Source organism: Furipterus horrens, unplaced genomic scaffold, assembly GCF_987537825.1.
Source record: "Furipterus horrens unplaced genomic scaffold, mFurHor1.1.pri manual_scaffold_5, whole genome shotgun sequence".
In the NCBI taxonomy this organism is placed as follows: domain Eukaryota; kingdom Metazoa; phylum Chordata; class Mammalia; order Chiroptera; family Furipteridae; genus Furipterus; species Furipterus horrens.
The window spans coordinates 176,103,787-176,120,511 of record NW_028327175.1 but is presented as its reverse complement, the minus strand read 5'-3'; the positions used below and the strand labels follow the sequence as shown (position 1 = coordinate 176,120,511).

The following is a 16,725-nucleotide window of genomic DNA, read 5'->3' as shown; positions in this document are numbered from 1 at the left end:
GGGCCGGCCTAGGCCACTTCCTCTCTTTGTTGTCCTCAGCTTTCTTTTTCTTCTGAGACTTGAAGCAGTTCTGGAATCACTGGCAGAAGCTCAGCCTGACTACTGCCAAGATGATCCTGAAACTGCTGCTTAGCCTTGGGGGGGCCCTAGGCTGGGGGCTGCCCGGGGCCTGGGCTGAGGCCCCTGGTACCACATTCTCTGATCCACACAGCTTCAGGCAGCCTGGGGTCTGGAGGGCAGAGGCTGAGGACATTGGCAGGGACCCCATCAGACGGTAAGGAGGAGCCTGAGCCATAGGGGAGGCCTTGGGGCAGGATCTGCGTCTCAGCTTAACCAGAGCAAGGGTTCTCTGGATCTCAGTTACTCATCTTTGAAATGGGCTAATATTATCTATAGACTGGACAGTTATGAGGCTGAATGAGTTCCTGGGTACCACAGGAAATTCCCTGTCTGACCCATGGCAGGGAATGGGCCTGGAGTTGGGCAGGGCAGGAACACTCCTTGCCATCAACCACCCTGCACGGGGTGCTGAGGGGCTGTGGTTCCAGAATTCTTCAGCTGGCCTGGCAGTGGCTTCTATTCTTTGAAGTAAGTCAATTCTGAAAGCTGAGTGAAGTGTGGCTGGTCCGTAAGCCACAAAGGACCGATGCTCTTGGGGACTAGATTTTGATCTGAGTGCCCAAGGGATTGGCATGGATCCTCAGCCTGGCTTTGAGACAGAACAGTGATCAGAAAGGGTGCCCTACTCTGCCTCTAGAACAAAAAGGCAGTGTGGCATCCAGTGAGCTCTGCTCACTCCTCTGGGAGTGAGTGGAATGGTCTTGCCACTGGATCAGGACAATATTTTCCAGAGTTTTATTTGTCCAGGGCCTAGGATCCTCCCGCTGATAAGGTGCTGGGTTCATGGGTCCCTCCTCAGAGTACCTCATAGTCTGCAGCAGGTGCTATTTACTGGTCAGCCAAGTGTTTGTTATCTCAATTAATCCTCCCAACAGCCCCATTACAGAGGGAGAGCCTGAGGCTCAGAGAAGCTAAGCAGGTGGTCCAAGGTCACACAGCTAAGGCGAGCTTAACCAGGATCTGATTTTTACTCCAGAGTTCATGCTCTGGTCCCTGGAGTACTCAAAGGCAGCCCTGGCCCCCAGTTGGGCTTACTCTCCCACTCACTGCCTCCACTCCCCGGACTCGATTGAGGGCTTCTACAAGGGTTTCTACATGGTCTCCCATCTGGCTGTCAGAGATTCACCATTGCGTTGGCTTACACGGCCCTGACTCTTCAAGGTAAATGTGTTGATAGACAGTTTTCTGACAGCAGGTTTGGCTAGGAAGAGGCAGAGGGTGAGAGTAAGCAAGTATACACTTACCCTAAGTGAAGGAAGGACTGACCATGTGGGGAGGAGTGGCCCCAAGGTGGATGAGAGAGGCTCTATTCATGTCCTGCCCCCAGTTCTGCTCAGGACTGGGAGGCACAGGGAACTCTTGGTGGGGAACCAGCCACTCGGCTCTAATTTTAGAACCAAGCCCAAACCTCCTCTCCTCAAAGCCATTCGCTCCATGCCCTTGTCTCTGGGCATTCTGCTCCCTTTGATACAAGGGAAGATGAGGGGCCCAAGTGGATGGGAAGGAAGTAGGAGATGCTCCTCTTTCTCCCCAGCCTCTGGGCTGTGGGAGGATCTTCACTCCCTTAACCCAGGACGGTGGGCCTCTGGATTGCCCATGGGCTTCCTAGCGGGGGTCACTCAGCCCATGGGTGACCCAGTGTGTGCAGGGCATGTGATAGTGCACACAAAGGTACCTTGGCCCAGGAATTCCCAGGCAAACATCCCAGTCTTAGTCTCAATGAACTCCTAGAGGTCTCAGCGGGCCTGCTGGGTCTCCTTCTCACAATCCAGAAACTTCGGTTCCCACTAGCCAAACCCAAGTTGTCAAGGCCTCCAGAGGGGCTGGTGAGAAAGGAAGGAAATGCTGCACAGCTTCCTCAGGCTGATTGCTTCCCGTGCTCCTGTGAAGGGAGAGGCAGAAACCCTGCTCCAGACTCCCTCCTGCAACAGGGGAAGGGGAGGTCAAATAAGCATTTTTCACTCAAGCAGGGGCTCTGACAGCATGAGCCACAAGCCTGGTGGACCCTTCACCCCCGGCTGCCAAAGCCAGGCCTCCTGCCCTGCATTTGCCCCTCATGCCGGTTTGGGGCTACAGCAACCCCTGGTCACAGACCCAGATGAGACCCTTTGCAAGGAGAAGGTTGTCAATGTAAGACATCTCCAAATTTGTAGAGAATTTTTATGAGTTTATTTGAGCCAAACTAATGACAATAGCCAGGAAGCAAAATTCAATGGACTGAAAAGATGCTCTGAAGAATGACAGTTTTGCAGCTTATTTTATACATTAGAATGAAAGAAGGAAGCCCTGGTTGAGTGTGCCCCAATGTGCTAAGGTTTCAGGTTCAATCCTTGGTCAGGGCACATACAAGAATCAACCAACAAATGCATAAATAAGTAGAACAACAAATCTTTCTCTCTCTCTAAAAATAAAAAAATAGCCTTGACTGGTGTGGCTCAGTGGGTTGGGCATTGTCCTGCAAACTGAAAGATGACTGCTTTGATTTCCAGTCAGAGCACATGCCTGTGTTGTGGGCCAGGTCTCTGGTTCAGGGGCATGAGGGAAGCAACCGATCAATGTTTCTCTCTCTCTCTAAAAACAAATAAAATCTTTAAAAATCAATACATTTAAAAAAAGAAGAAAATAGAATCAAAGGAGACGTAAGGAGAGTTACATGAAATTCATTGGTGGTAGATTAAGGGGGTGGGAGAAAGCAAATGGAAACTTTGGGATTAAATGAAGAGTAAGACAGAGAGACGCATACTCTTACATTGGTGGGTATAGTATAGTTAACAATTACCATTTATAGCATGGAGAGTTGATATTTGGGGGAATAAGATAATAATGAGGGGCTCTGTGGTCTCCTGTTTCGGTGTAGGCAGTTGTGCCCTGAGGGGACTGGAAAAAGAGATTACTCTGACATTTCAAAGATATGTTATCTTAGATGCAAAAGGACAACAGACAGGCTGTTAAGGTAAAGACCTTTTTAAGAAAGCTACAAGCCTAGGATGTGAATACCCTCCGTGGACATTTTAGTTAGGAATTTATATGTTCAGACCATCCTATTGTAACACAACCCTTGGGCTGCTTCGATTGAAACAGAACCCACGGGCTGTTTAGTTAGGGGCCCGATTGCCCGTGGCCAGAATTATAACTCTGAATACCAGAGTTTGGTGAAAAGAAAAAGAATTGTTTATTTACACATAGTTCTGCCTCCCCCTCCCAGACCTGGCCAGTCTTAGGAAAGTCAGAAACACCGTTTCCCTACTTCCTAGGCACAGTTCAGCTTTACCAGTAGCTGCCAATCACTCAGTTCTGATTGGGGAGGTCCTTTCTGTGCTGTGGTGCCCTCCAGCTCTCAATGCAGGACCGCCTGGATTCTCAGCCTCCTTGTAAACTGCCTTCTTTCTGCAAACCGCATGGATCTCTTCTCCTTCTCAAAGCAGCCTGGCAAAAGCCTCTTCTTAAAGCAGCGTGGAGATCCCTTCTCCAAGCCAGATGGTGGGAGCCCACAAGAGCCAGAGAGTGAGGGTGTGAGGGCCAGAGAGAGCCTGAGAGAGAGAGCCTCCTAGAGCCGGAGCCAGCCCAAAATGTCCGCAGCTCCTTCTCTCTTCCTCCCTGCCTCCTCTCTCTCCCTGCGTCCTCTCACGCAGTGGGTGTTGCAAACAGTCCGGACCATTCACAGAACCCTACGTGCGCTCTGCTTCTTCCGTACCAGCCCACAGTCCAAGATCCCTCCCATCTTCCTGCGTCTTGGAAGTAAAGTGGATCTTTGCAACAATGTATCCAGCCACTAGCTCCAGGTATGCAAGAGCATCCTGAAAGCTGCTTCCTGCTCCCTATCTCCCAGCCGCAAACTCTGGGGTTTGTTTTTGGACTCCCCTGTTTCTGTAACACTATGTGGTTACTTTTGTCTCTGAGTTTGTAAGGCCACCATGCAGGCCTCCCCTGAACTTGTCAGGTTTAATATGTGACCCCATTTTTGTCCACAACCAGAACAGCTTAGTATCCAATGCCAGGTCCTGGGGTGGAGGAGGGATGTGGTTGAGTGCTTCCTAGGTCCCCAGAGACCCCAAGGGCAGTAAGTCAACAACATGGGTATTGAACTCCTTGTGAAAAGAGGCTCTTTTGTGCACCCTGGCTTTGGTGGGGGTGGGGAGAGTAGCAATTTAGGATGTGAACTCCTCAGAGGAAGAACTGAGTCTGGGGGAAAAACTGCTGAACCCCAGACAAGGTGCCCCAAGTCCACACTGTTGTTACAGCGCTGCAGTCGCCTTTATTCTCTTCACTTTACATGTTGTGAGGCTTGGGGCGGGCAGAGAGCTTGCCACACAGGGCCACATAGCTCCTAAGAGACAGGTCAGAGCTGGGGCCCACATGTGCTGGGCTGCAAATCCCAGGCAACCTCTGTCCTACCTCTCCCAGGAAGTGTGGGAGTGTAGAAGATGCTGCTTCCAGCATTCAGCCTGGCCCCAGCCCCCAGCATCAACTTCTCACCCATGCTCAAGTAGCATTTGTGATTTTTGCAGCTGGTCCCAGAGGAGTCATGCATATCACTGGGGGGGGGGGGGGTCACACAGGGTCAGGATGGAGCCCAGCACCTCCTGCAGCCATTCCTGCTGTCTGAGGCACAGGGCCCTGGGCACAAACAGGGAAGAGACCCACTGGCCAGCGTCATGCTCAGAGAAGCCTGGCTCTGGGCTGGATGTTGAGTGGGCCTCCAGATCCTCTGCCAAGGCCCTTTTCTAGATCAGAAAAAAAGCCTTGCAAAATTCATCCCCACAGGGGTCACATTCCTGGCTGCTTTCAGGGCCTCCAAGAGCATGGATGTGAAGAACACGCCCTTCTTCCCCAGGAAGACTTCAGGGGCAGCTGGAGGTGGGTTTTACTGGTTGCTTAAGAGGCACTTAAGTGTCCCAGGGGACAGTGGCAACAGCACATCCATAATTCAGTAGGCTCTACCACCCTTTTCCCTGTGAGAGGCTCTCTGCCTTCCCCATAGCCCTGCCCTCTGTTCCCAAGGTGGGGCCAAAAGTAGGTATTTTCTCCACATTTCCAGAACTAGTGTGGGGTGGGAGTATGTGTGCCTTGCTCAAATACCAACCTGAGAATAGGGAGGCAGAGGGGAGGAGAGCCCAGACCATCCAGCTCCCATTAGAAGTTCTAAGGGGGTCAGCCACCTCTCTCCTGCCTAAAACTGGGCATCAGGATGGGGCCATGTTAAAGGCCCAGGGCAGGACCTTGCACTCATTTTTCTGCTGGTGCCTGCCTCTCAGTGAACCACTGGGAGATGAGGGTGCAAAAAGGGCACAGGCCTGAGACCAGGAGGCAGTGAGAACAATGGGGTACCTCAGCAAGCTGGGCTTGGAGTGGGGGACAGAGAGTGGGGTGGGACTCAGAGGGCCAGCAAGAAGCTGCCAAGAGCTGGAGGAAACCAAAGGTCAGGAATGTTCCCAGAGCTTCTGGGCCAGAAGCCTGTACTGTGCCAAGGGGATGGGATTGCCAAGGGAGGGGGAGTGTGAACAGGGAGAATGGCACTGCTGGAATCCGAGATTTAGGCAGGTCAGGAGAAAAAGTTCCTGGCAGGAAGGGTGGGCGCCAATGCTTCCAGTTCAGGAGCTCTAGGTGGAAAGTCCCAATTACTCCTTGGCAGGCTGGACCTTACCCAACATGCCCGGGACCCAGGCTTCTGGAACAGTTTGGAGGGTGTGCAAGGAGTGAACTGAGTTTTGAGTAAGTGTTTTTCAACGACATTTGGGACTAGCTGACTCTTTGTTGTTGTTGTGCAGGACTGTGCTGTGCATTGTAGGGTGTTAAGCTTCAGTCCTTGGTCTCCACGCACTAGAGGCTGTTAGCACTCCCACCCTCCCAGTCGTGACAACCATAAATGTTTCCAGAGGTTGCAAAATATGCCTGGGGGAAGTCCCCTCTTCCCAGTTGAAAACCACTGGTTCAGATAACAAGTTTCTCTGGAGCTGAGCCTGTGTTCTAGGAATGTGCATGGGGCTCAGGGTGGGGGCTGATTTTCTGGCCCAGCTTTTTTACTGTCCCCTGTTTCAGTGTGAATAAATATTCTCTGCTTCAAATCAGGGCCAGCTTCATGGGCATGTGACCTAAGCGGTCAACACAACACTTGGCACTCAGAAGGGCCCCCCACTTGGTTTAATCTCCATTGTTGACTTGCATTTTCATTTTGCACTTTTCCCTACAAATGATGTAGTCCATCTTATGTGAAATATTTACTGTCTGCTCCTTTACAGAAAAGTTTTGCTGATCATCTGGGATAGAGTCAAACCTTCTACAAAGTTTGTTGAGACAATCAGAAGACTCAGCCCCCTCTGTTTCCCAAAGGCAATGACTTCCAATCCTTTAGGTGATTCTTTTGGCATTTACCTCTGTACCTCTAGCATGCTTCTGTGGCTACTTCTTGGGCAGTAGCATTATCCATGATTCAGCTTTCATTCCTACTCCATACCTCAACCCAATATGTATTCATGTGTGAATGAGTGTATGTGAAGTGCACGCATGCATGGATACACACTTCCTATCCATCACTTTTACATGTTGTCATTTTGAGTATTTACATCCATATGACTACATATGCTAGAGTTGAGACTTGAAAACAGTTATGCATCATTCCCCCTGCCAAACCTTTGGTTTTCCCTAGAGGAAACAATTGTCTTTTTTTCTTTTGCTTAGTTTACTGTGTCTTTGTCGCATTCCAAACTCTCAGCCTGTGGCTTGCATCTGAACTCACCTTTAATCCAAGTCAAGTGTTAGACTACCACCTGTGTCTCCTTGGAGACACCTCCATCAAAGCTCCAGCTGTGCTTCAGTCTGGACTGGGCCCCTCACCCACTGCCCATCATTGTCCTGGGCTCTCCCTGCAGCATCTCCCTGGGGACTCTCTGCTGGCACTCCTGTTTCCTAATTTGATGCTTTCTTCTTTTTTCTGTGTTCTCTCATGGTTTTGTTTTCTTTTGTTTGTAGCTATCTATATATTTTCCAAATGATAGTACTTTCTGAACTGTTATCACAACCCAGCTTTTTAAACAAATAATATTTTGAAAAATTGAGGAGTCCTAAAATTAAAGTTTTTAAATTTTATTTTAAATGACAATTTACATTCAATATTATTTTGTATTACTTTCAGGTGTACAGCATAGTGGTTAGATAATCATATACTTTACAAAGTGTTACCCCAATATTTCTAGTACCCACTTGGTATCATACATAGTTATTACAATGTTATTGACTATATTCCCTGTGCTGTACTTTACATCCCCACGACTTTTTTTTTGTCACATAAATTAACCCATTTATTATAGGCTAGCAATGTTTCAAATTGTGGAGCTTATACTGGTCTTTCAATCCTTCAGTCTTCTGATGGCAGACTTGACTGTGACAGCAGAAGTGGTGTTGTAGGTCCAGGCACCCCCAGCAACTGTTTTCACAGTGCCAGATCCCCAGTGTGCCTCTTCACCTTTGTTTTCCCACAAAAGGAGCAAGTGTACTTGGTGTGCTGGCTGATCTCAGTTTTCTCCACCATTTTCCTGAGGGAGGCACCATAATGGGTGCTGTATTTGCTGACAATTCCAACCTTCTTGGTGTGTTTAGCCATTTGGTCACCAAGAAGATCACAACCCCCCACGACTATTTTTTTAACTACCAATTTATACTTCTTAATCCCTTCAACTTTTTCACCCAGTCCCTCTGGCAACCATCAGTCTGTTCTCTGTATCTATGACTCTGTTTCAATTTTGTTTATTTATTTATTTTGTTCTTTAGAGTCCACATATAAGTGGAATCATATGGTATTTTTCTTTCTCTGACTGACTTATTTCACTTAGCATAATACCCTCTAGGTTCATTACTGCTGCTGCAAAGGGTAAGACTGTATTCTTTTTTTATGGCCATGTCATTCATACACACACAGACACACACATATGTATATGTGTGTGTGTGTGTGTGTATCAAGAGTTTTTTTATTCACTCGTCTATTGATGGGCAGACACTTGGGTTGCTTCCATTACTTGGCTATTGTAAATAATGAACATAGGGGTGCATATATTCTTTCCAATTAGTGTTCTGTGTTTCTTCAGATATATACCCAGAAATGAAATTGCTGGGTCATAAGGCAGTTCCATTTTTAATATTTTGAGGACTGTCCATACTGTTTTCCATGGTGGCTGCACCAATCTGATTTTCCACTAACAGTGTGTGAGGGTTCCCTTTTCTCCACATCTTTACGAACACTTGTTTATAAATTTTTTTTTATGATAGCCATTCTGACAGGTGTGAGGTGATAATCCCATTGTGGCTTTAATTTGCATTTTTTCTGATGATTAGTGATGTGGAGTATCTTTTCATATGTCTATTAGCCAAGTGCCTATTCAGGTCCTCTGCTCACTTTTTAATTGTATATATAGTTTTTGGTGTTGAGTTGTAGGAGTTCTTTATAAATTTTGGATATTAACACCTTATTTAATGCATCATTGATGAATACTGTCTACCATTCAGATTCAGCAGGTCAATTTGTCTTTTTGTTTTGTGGATGATTTCCTTTGCTGTGCAAAAACATTATAGTTTGATGTCGCCCCATTTGTTTATTTTTTCTTTTGTTTATCTCACCTAAGGAGATATATTTTTAAAATATTGCTAGGAGAAATTTCAGAGATTTTACTGCTTATGCTTTCTTCTAGGAGCTTTATGGTATTGAGTTTTACATTTAAAGCATTAATTCATTTTGAGTTTATTCTTATATATAGTGTGAGAAAATAGTCCACTTTTCCCCAGACCATTTATTGAATAGACAGTCTTTACCCCATTGTATATTCTTGCCTCCTTTGTTACAGGTTAATTTAAGTGTGGGTTTATTTCTGGACTCGCTATTCAGTTCCATTGATCTATGCAACTGTTTTAATGCCACTACAATGCCATTTTGCTTACTATAGCCTTGTAATATTGTTTGATATCAGGTGGCATGATACCTTCAATTTTATTGTTATTTTTCAAAATTGCTGTGCTATTCAGGGTGTTTTGTGGTTCCATACAAATTTTTAGATTATTTGTTTCTAGTTCTGTAAAACACCTCATTACTATTTTGATAGGAAATGTGTTGAATTTATAGATTGCTTTGGGTAGTATGGACAATTTAATGATGTTAATTCTTCCTATCCATGAGCATGGTATGTGCTTCCATTTATTAGTATCTTCTTTGATTTCTTTCTTCAATGTCTTATAATTTTCCAAGTACAGGTTTTCTACCTCTTTGGTTAAATTTATTCTTAGGTATTTTATTTATTTATTTTATATATTGATTTTTTAAAGGGATAGACATTGATTTGTTTTTCCACTTATTTATGCATTCATTGGTTGATTCTTGTATGTGCCCTGACCAGAGATTGAACACACAATCTTGGTGTATTGAGGTAATGTTCTAACCAACTGAGCTACATGGCCAGAGCCTTTTAATTTTTGCTGCAACTGTAAATGGGATTGAATTCTTAGTTTCTCTCTCTTACAGTTCATTATTGGTGAATAAAAATGCAACCAATTTCTTTCTTTTTTTAAAGATCATTTATTTATTTATTTTTAGAGAGGGGACAAGAGGGGGAAAGAGAGGGAGAGAGATAGTACATTAATTGGTTGTATCTTGCACGCCCCAACTGGGGATCTGGCCTGCAACCCAGGCACATGCCCTTGACTGGGAATCAAACTGGCAGCCCTTAGGTTTGCAGGACAATGCTCAATCCACTAAGCCACACCAGCTAGGGTCATAACCGATTTATGAATATTAATTTTTTAAGTATATTTTATTGATTATGTTGTTACAGTAGTCCCAATTTTTTTTCCTCTTTGCTCCCCTCTGCCCAGTACACCCATTCCCTCCAGCAATCCCACCCCACCTTAGTTCATGTCCATGGGTCGTGCATATAAGTTCTTTGGCTTCACCCTTACCTATATTATTCTTAACATTCCCCTGTCTATTTTGTACCAATCAATTATGCTTCTTAGTCCCTGCACCACTTCCCCATTTCTCCCCCTCCCCACTCCCCAGCTGCTAACCCTCCAAATGATCCCCATACCTATGATTCTGTTCCTATTCTGGTTTTCTTAGCTGGATTTTGTTTTTATTTTTTAGATTCAGTTGTTGATACTTGTGAGTTTGTTGTCATTTTAGTGTTCATAGTTTCTATCTTCTTTTTCTGAACTAAGTCCCTTTGACATTTCATATAATAATGGCTTAGTGGTGATGAGCTCCTTTAGCTTCACCTTGTCTGGGAAGCACTTCATCTGCTCTTCCATTCCAAATGATAGCTTTGCTGGACAGAGTAATGCTGGTTGGAGGTTGCCTTTCATCACATTGAATACTGCTTGCCAGTCCCTTCCTGCCTGCAAAGTGTCCTCTGAGAAATCAGCTGATAATCCTATAGGCAACTCCCTGTAGGCAACTCTCTGCCTCTCTCTTGCTGTCCCCAGGACTCTGTCTTTATTTTTCACCTTTGGCATCTCAGTCATGATGCATCCTGGTGTGGTCCCCTCTGGGTCCAGCTCGCCCAGGACTCTCCGTGCTTCTTGGACCTGTATGTCCATCTCCTTCGCAAAATTTGGGAAGTATTCATTTTTTTCAATTCTTGCTTCCTCATTTTGCACTGGTTCACTGTTTTCTTCTTCCTTATGCTCCAAATCATGATTAGAACCCCAGTTTCCTTCACTTCACCATTGGTTTTGTGTGGATTTTCCTTCATTTCACTTAGCATAGCCTTCACTCCTTCCCTTATGCGTTTGCCGTACTCAAGCATATCTGTCAAGCCTGTGACCATCTTTATCACAAGTGTTTTGAATTCTGTGTTTGTTAGGTTGTTTGTCTCCTCATCTGTTAGGTTGGCTATCTCCTTGTCGCTTAGTTCTCCCACTGGAAACTTGATCTGTTTCCCCTTTTGGGCCAATGTCTCTGTCTCTTCATTCTGACTGGCTCCTATGTTTGTTTGCCTCAGCGTCCCAGGTAGAGCTGTTGCTCCTGTTACATTGTAAGGGGTGGAGCCTTAGGGATTTGTCAGTACAGGGTGACCCGTTTCACCACGTTGTGGCACTGTATGTGGGGGAGGGGTCTGAGAGGGAACAATGCTGCTTACTCAGCACTCACACCTTTTCCAGGCACCTCTCCCATGTCCATGTGAGACTGACACCCCTTTAGTTGTTGCCCTGACCATCATTTCCAGAGTGAGTGGGTCTGCGGATGTTCTAGGACCATGGAGGCCCTTTAAACAAGTGGACTCTGCTGAGACCGGCAGTTTCTTCCTCTGCCCCAACCCCCACTGGTCGGCACAGTCAGAAGCAATGAGGCTTGATTTTCTCCAATGCTGGGACCGTGAGCTTCGAGGTCTGGTGAGGAGCTGGGAACGCTCCCCAGGTGTCCCTCCTAACTTTTAAAATGTGTGACTGCACTTTCCGCTGGCCTGCTCCTGCCACCGCTGCCACCACACCATGTCCTCTCCGTTCTGGCTCCGCCCCTCCTACCTGTCTGGATGAGTATTTCTTCTTTATATCTTTGTTTGCTGGACTTCCATGTAGTTTTATTTTCTGGAACTTCTGGTTGTTTCTAGTTTTGAGGTAGTTGTATTCCTTCTTAGTTGTGGAGAGAGATGCAGCGTGTCTGACTACACCTCCATCTTGGCCGGAAGTCTGAATATTAATTTTTTCAGCTTTATTGAAGTCATTTACCAATGCTAGTAATTTTTTGATGTAATCTTTAGTGTCTCTATATGGTATCATATCATTTGAAAATAATAAGTTTTACTTCTTCCTTTCAAATTTGTAAGCCTTTAATTTCTACTTTTTGTGTGATTGTTGTGCTAGATATTCTTTGAAAGTTTGGGAAAATTCACCTGTGAAACCCTCAGTCCAGAACTTTCATTTGTTGGGAGTTTTTTAATTACAGCTTCAATTCTGTTAGTTGTAATCAATCTGTTCAGACTTTCTGTCTCTTCTCTAAAAAACATTTTAAAAAAATCCTTACCTAAGGATATTTTTTTCCCCATTGCTTTTAGAGAGGGAGGAAGGGAGAGAGAGAGAAACATCAGTATGAGAGAGAAACATCAACTGGTTGTCTTCTCATACACACCCTGACCAGAGATCAAACCCGCAACCTGGGTATGTGCCCTAGCCAGGAATCAAACCAATGACCATGGGATAACCATCCAACCAATTGAGCCACACCAGCCAGTATTTCTGTTTCTTATTGATTCAGTTTTGGAAGAGTGTTTGTTTCTAAGAAATTATTCATTTCTTATAGGTTGTCCAAGTTGTTAGCATGTAGTTGTGCATAAAAATTTCTTATAATCCACACTTCCGGCCAAGATGGAGGCTTAAACTGACACACTCGGTCTACCTCTACAACTAAGAAGGAATACAACTACCTCAAAACAAAAGATAACTAGAAATTCTAGAAAATAAAACTACATGAAAGCCCAACATATGAAGTTATAAACCAGTGGTGCTCTTCCGGATGGGTAGGAGGGACAAGAAAATGCAGTGCTGTCCATGGTAGCAGTGGGGATAGTGGCAGCACTAAGAGAAACGCCAGAGGAGCAAGCCTGGCTGCAGTCGAGTCCTGGCAGCTCGGGATCCCAATGCTGGGGAGGGTGGACCCCCCCCCCCCATTGCCTCAGATGGAGAGCCCCAGAGGGCAGGGGGACGGATCCAGGTCTCTCAGCGGAGAGTAAGGGCAGGAATCCATCTTGGACCCCTGCCCCTACACAAAGCGCCACAGAGCGGGGAAAAAGGTCGCCGATTGCCTCTACACCGCCCTCTGCCCCCTTCCCACACACACACCACAGCCAGGGACTGGGCTCACAACCCACGCATGTGCCCTCACCAGGAATAGGACTGGTGACCCTTTGTGGGGTGATTCCCAACCTGCTGAGTCACAACAGTCAGGACTGGATAGAGTCATTTTTAGTCTAGGTCCTTGCTTTCCATAATTTTGAATATGTCATGCCAATTCCTTCTGTCTTGCAAAGTTTCTGTTGAGAAATTTTCTGACAGTCTTATGGGAGCTCCCTTGTACATAAGTAACTGCTTTTCTTTTGCTGCTTTTTAAGATTTTCTCTTTGCCTTAACCTTTGGTATTTAATGATGATGTTTCTTGGTGTGGATTTCTTTGAGTTTATTTTGTTTGAGAGTTTCTGGGTTTCGTGGACTTTTGTGTCTTTTTCCTTCACCAGGTTAGGGAAGTTTCAGTCATTACTTATTCAAATAGATCTCAATCCCTTTCTCTCTTCTCCATCAAATGTTGTTATGCTTGATGTTCCAGAGGTCCATTAAACTACCCTCATTTTAAAAAATTCTTTTTTCTTTTTGCTGCTCTGATTTGGTGTTTTCTGCTACCATGTCTTCCAAATCACTGATTTAGTTCTCAGCTTTATCTAATGTGTTGTTGATTCCTTTTAGTGTAGTCTTCATTTTAGATACTGTGTTCATCATTTCTGACTGGTTCTAATTAATGATTTCTATGTCTTTTTAAAAAAGTATATTTTATTGATTATACTATTACAGTTGTCCCAATATTTTTCCCTCTGTTCCTCTCTGCTTGGTACCTCCTTTCCTTCCAGCAATATCCCCACCCTTAGTTCATGTCCATGGGTCATGTATTTAAGTTCTTTCGCTTCTCCATTTACTTTATAATTCTTAACATCCCTCTGTCTATTTTGTATCTACCAGTTATTCTTCTTGATCCTTGTACCTTTTCTCCCATTCTCAAACCCCCATCCACCTGCTAATAACCCTCCAAGTGATCACCATACCTATCATTCTGTTGCTGTTCTGGTTGTTTGCTTAGTTTTTTGTTTTTTTAGATTCAGTTGTTGATAGCTGTAAGTTTGTTGTCATTTTACTGTTCACAGTTTTGATCTTCATTTACTTAAATAAGTCCCTTTATCATTTCATATAATAAGGGTTTGGTGATGATGAAGTCTTTTAGCTTTACATTGTCTGGGAAGCACTTTATATGTCCTCTCATTCTAAATGATAATTCTTGGAGAGAGTAATCTTGGTTGTAGGCCCTTGCTTTTCATCACTTTGAATACTTCTTGCCAGTCCCTTATTGCCTGCAGAGTTTCTTTTGAGAAATCAGCTGACAGTCTTGTGGGAACCCCTTTGTAGGTAACTCTCTTTTCTATTGCTTCTTTTAAGATTCTCTCTTTTACTTTAACCTTCAGTATTTCAATTTTGATATGTCTTGGAGTGTTCCTCTTTGCGTCTAGCTTGTTTGGAACTTTCTGTGCTTCCTGAAATTGTATGCCTATTTCCTTCACCAAATTAGGGAAGTTTTTCTTCATTATTTTTTCAAATAAGTTTTCAATTTCTTGCTCTTCCTCTTTTCCTTCTGGCGCCCTTATAATTTCAATGTTGGTACATTTAAAGTTGTCCCAGAGGTTCCTAAGCCTCTCTTCATTTTTTAAAAATTATATATTTATTTATTTATTATTTTTTAATATGCATTACTGATTATGCTGTTACAATTGTCCCAATTTCTTTTCCCTTTTTTCCTCTCCACCCAGTGACCCCTTTCCCTTCAGTTGTCCCCCAACCTAGTCCATGCCCACTGGTTGTGCATATAGTTCTTCTCAACATCTTCCTATCTACTCCACTCCCTCCTACTATGCTTTTTAATTCCCGTACCATCTCCCTCCCTTTTCCCCCTTCTCCCTCCCTGCTGACCTCCCTCCAAAATGTTGCCCATACCTATAATTTTTTTCCCACTATTGTTGCTTAGTTTGCCTTTGTTTTGATTCCCTAGCTTCTTCTGTTGTTGAGTGTTGTGATACAGTTTTCATTTTAATGTTCATAGTTTTGATCCTCTTCCTCCTAAACAAGTCCTTTTAACATTATATAACAGTAGTTTGGATCTGATGAACTCCTTCAGTTTTACTTTGTCCTGGAAGCACTTTCTCTGCCCTTCCATTTTGAATGACAGTTTCACTGGATAGAGTAATCGTGGTTGTAGGTTTTTGCTTTTCATTACTTTGAATATTTCTTGCCAGTCCTTTCTTGTCTGCAGAGTTTCTTTTGAGAAATCAGCTGAGAGTCTTATTGGGACCCCTTTGTACATAATTCTCTTCTCTTTTGCTGCTTTTAAGATTCTCTCTTTATCTTTAATTTTTGACATTTTGATTATCTTGGTGTGGTTCTCCCTAGGTCCAGTTTTTTTGAACTCTCTGTGCTTCCTGGACCTGTAAGTCTATTTCTTTCCCCAAGTTAGGGAAGTTCTGCTTCATTATTTTTTTCACATAATTTTTCCATTTCTAGTTCTTTATCTTCTGGAAACCCTATGATTGGGATGTTGGCCCGCTTATAGCTGTCCCAGAGGTTTTTGAGCTTCCTCATTTTCCTCACTTTTCATTTCCCCTTTCTGCACTGGTTGACTGTTCGTTCTTTCCTTATGTTTTGATTTGTTTATTTGATCCCTTGTTTTCTTTCCCTCCCCACTAGTTTCATACGTGTTTTCATTCATTTCAGCAGGGCTAGCCTTCATTCTTTCCCCATCTTGTTTAAGATTTGCTGTCATGTCTGTAAGCATTCTTATAACCAAAGCTCTGAACTGTGCCTCAGGAAGATTTCCTATCTGCTGGGCTGTTAGATTAGATATTTGCTGTCTGGTCAGCTGTGTGATTGGGATCTCTATCATAATCTGTACCATCCTGATAGTTTTTGGTTTACCTTTGCTTCCTGGGCGGGGCTGTCACACCTCTTATGCTATAGGGGGTGGAGCCCCCTTCACTTGTCACTACCGGGAGACCTTTCTCACCAAACTGGTGTTTTGCATGGGGGTTGGGGTCCAAGATAGATTCCTGCCATTCACTCTCCGCTGAGAGACCAGAAGCCTCCTCCTCCATCCCCATGCCCTCATAGTCCGAGGCAATGGGGGTCTTCCTTCCCTGGCATCGGAATCATGAGCTGATGGGTCTTGTCTGCAGCCGGGGGTGCTCCCCAGGCACTTCTCATCTCCCCTTAAATACAGGTCTTTGTGCTTACCGCCATCATGCCACTGTCGTTGCAGCTGCCACCGCCAGCAGAGCTTGACCTCTCCACCCCGGCTTTGCCCCTCCTAACCATCTGGACAAGCACTGCTTCTTTATAACTTCATATGTTGGAATCCCATGTAGCTTTATTTTCTGGAAATTCTGATTATTTATGGTTTTGTGGTAGTTGTATTCCTTCTTAGTTGTGGAGGGAGATGGAGTGTGTCAGTCTAGGCCTCCATCTTGGCCAGAAGTTGTCTCCTCATCTTAACAGGCTCCTGTGTTTGTTTGCCTCTGCATCTTAGATAGAGCTGTTGCTCCTGTCTGGATGAGTATTCCTTTTTTATATTTTTGTTTGTTGTACTTCCATGGAGCTTGATTTTCTGGAACTTCTGGTTGTCTCTAGGTTTCAGGTAGTTGTATTCCTTCTTAGTTGTGGAGGGAGACGAAGCATGTCTGTATATGCCTCCATCTTGGCTAGAAGTCCTCCTGTTGCCTCTTCATTTTTTTTCAGTTCTTGTTTCTTCATTCTGTACTGTTTGACTGTTTATTTCTTATGTTCCAAATTGTTGATTTGAACCCCAGCTTCCTTCCCTTCACT

General features: G+C 44.5%; 1 protein-coding gene and 1 pseudogene across 2 annotated transcripts in view; one reads left to right on the top strand and one right to left on the bottom strand.

Annotated features, from left to right (window-relative positions):
* The first annotated feature begins 64 nt into the window (after nt 1-64).
* MMRN2 (multimerin 2) overlaps nt 65-16,725 on the top strand; it is a 32,656-nt gene continuing 15,995 nt past the window's right edge. For both annotated transcript variants that reach the window (XM_090278337.1, XM_090278336.1), the window contains exon 1: nt 65-274. In XM_090278337.1, coding sequence (XP_090134463.1) covers nt 111-274 — 164 coding nt within the window. In that variant the 5' untranslated portion in view covers nt 65-110. The remainder of the gene's footprint in view (nt 275-16,725) is intronic.
* On the bottom strand, nt 7,475-7,720 carry LOC150010419 (large ribosomal subunit protein eL43 pseudogene; annotated as a pseudogene).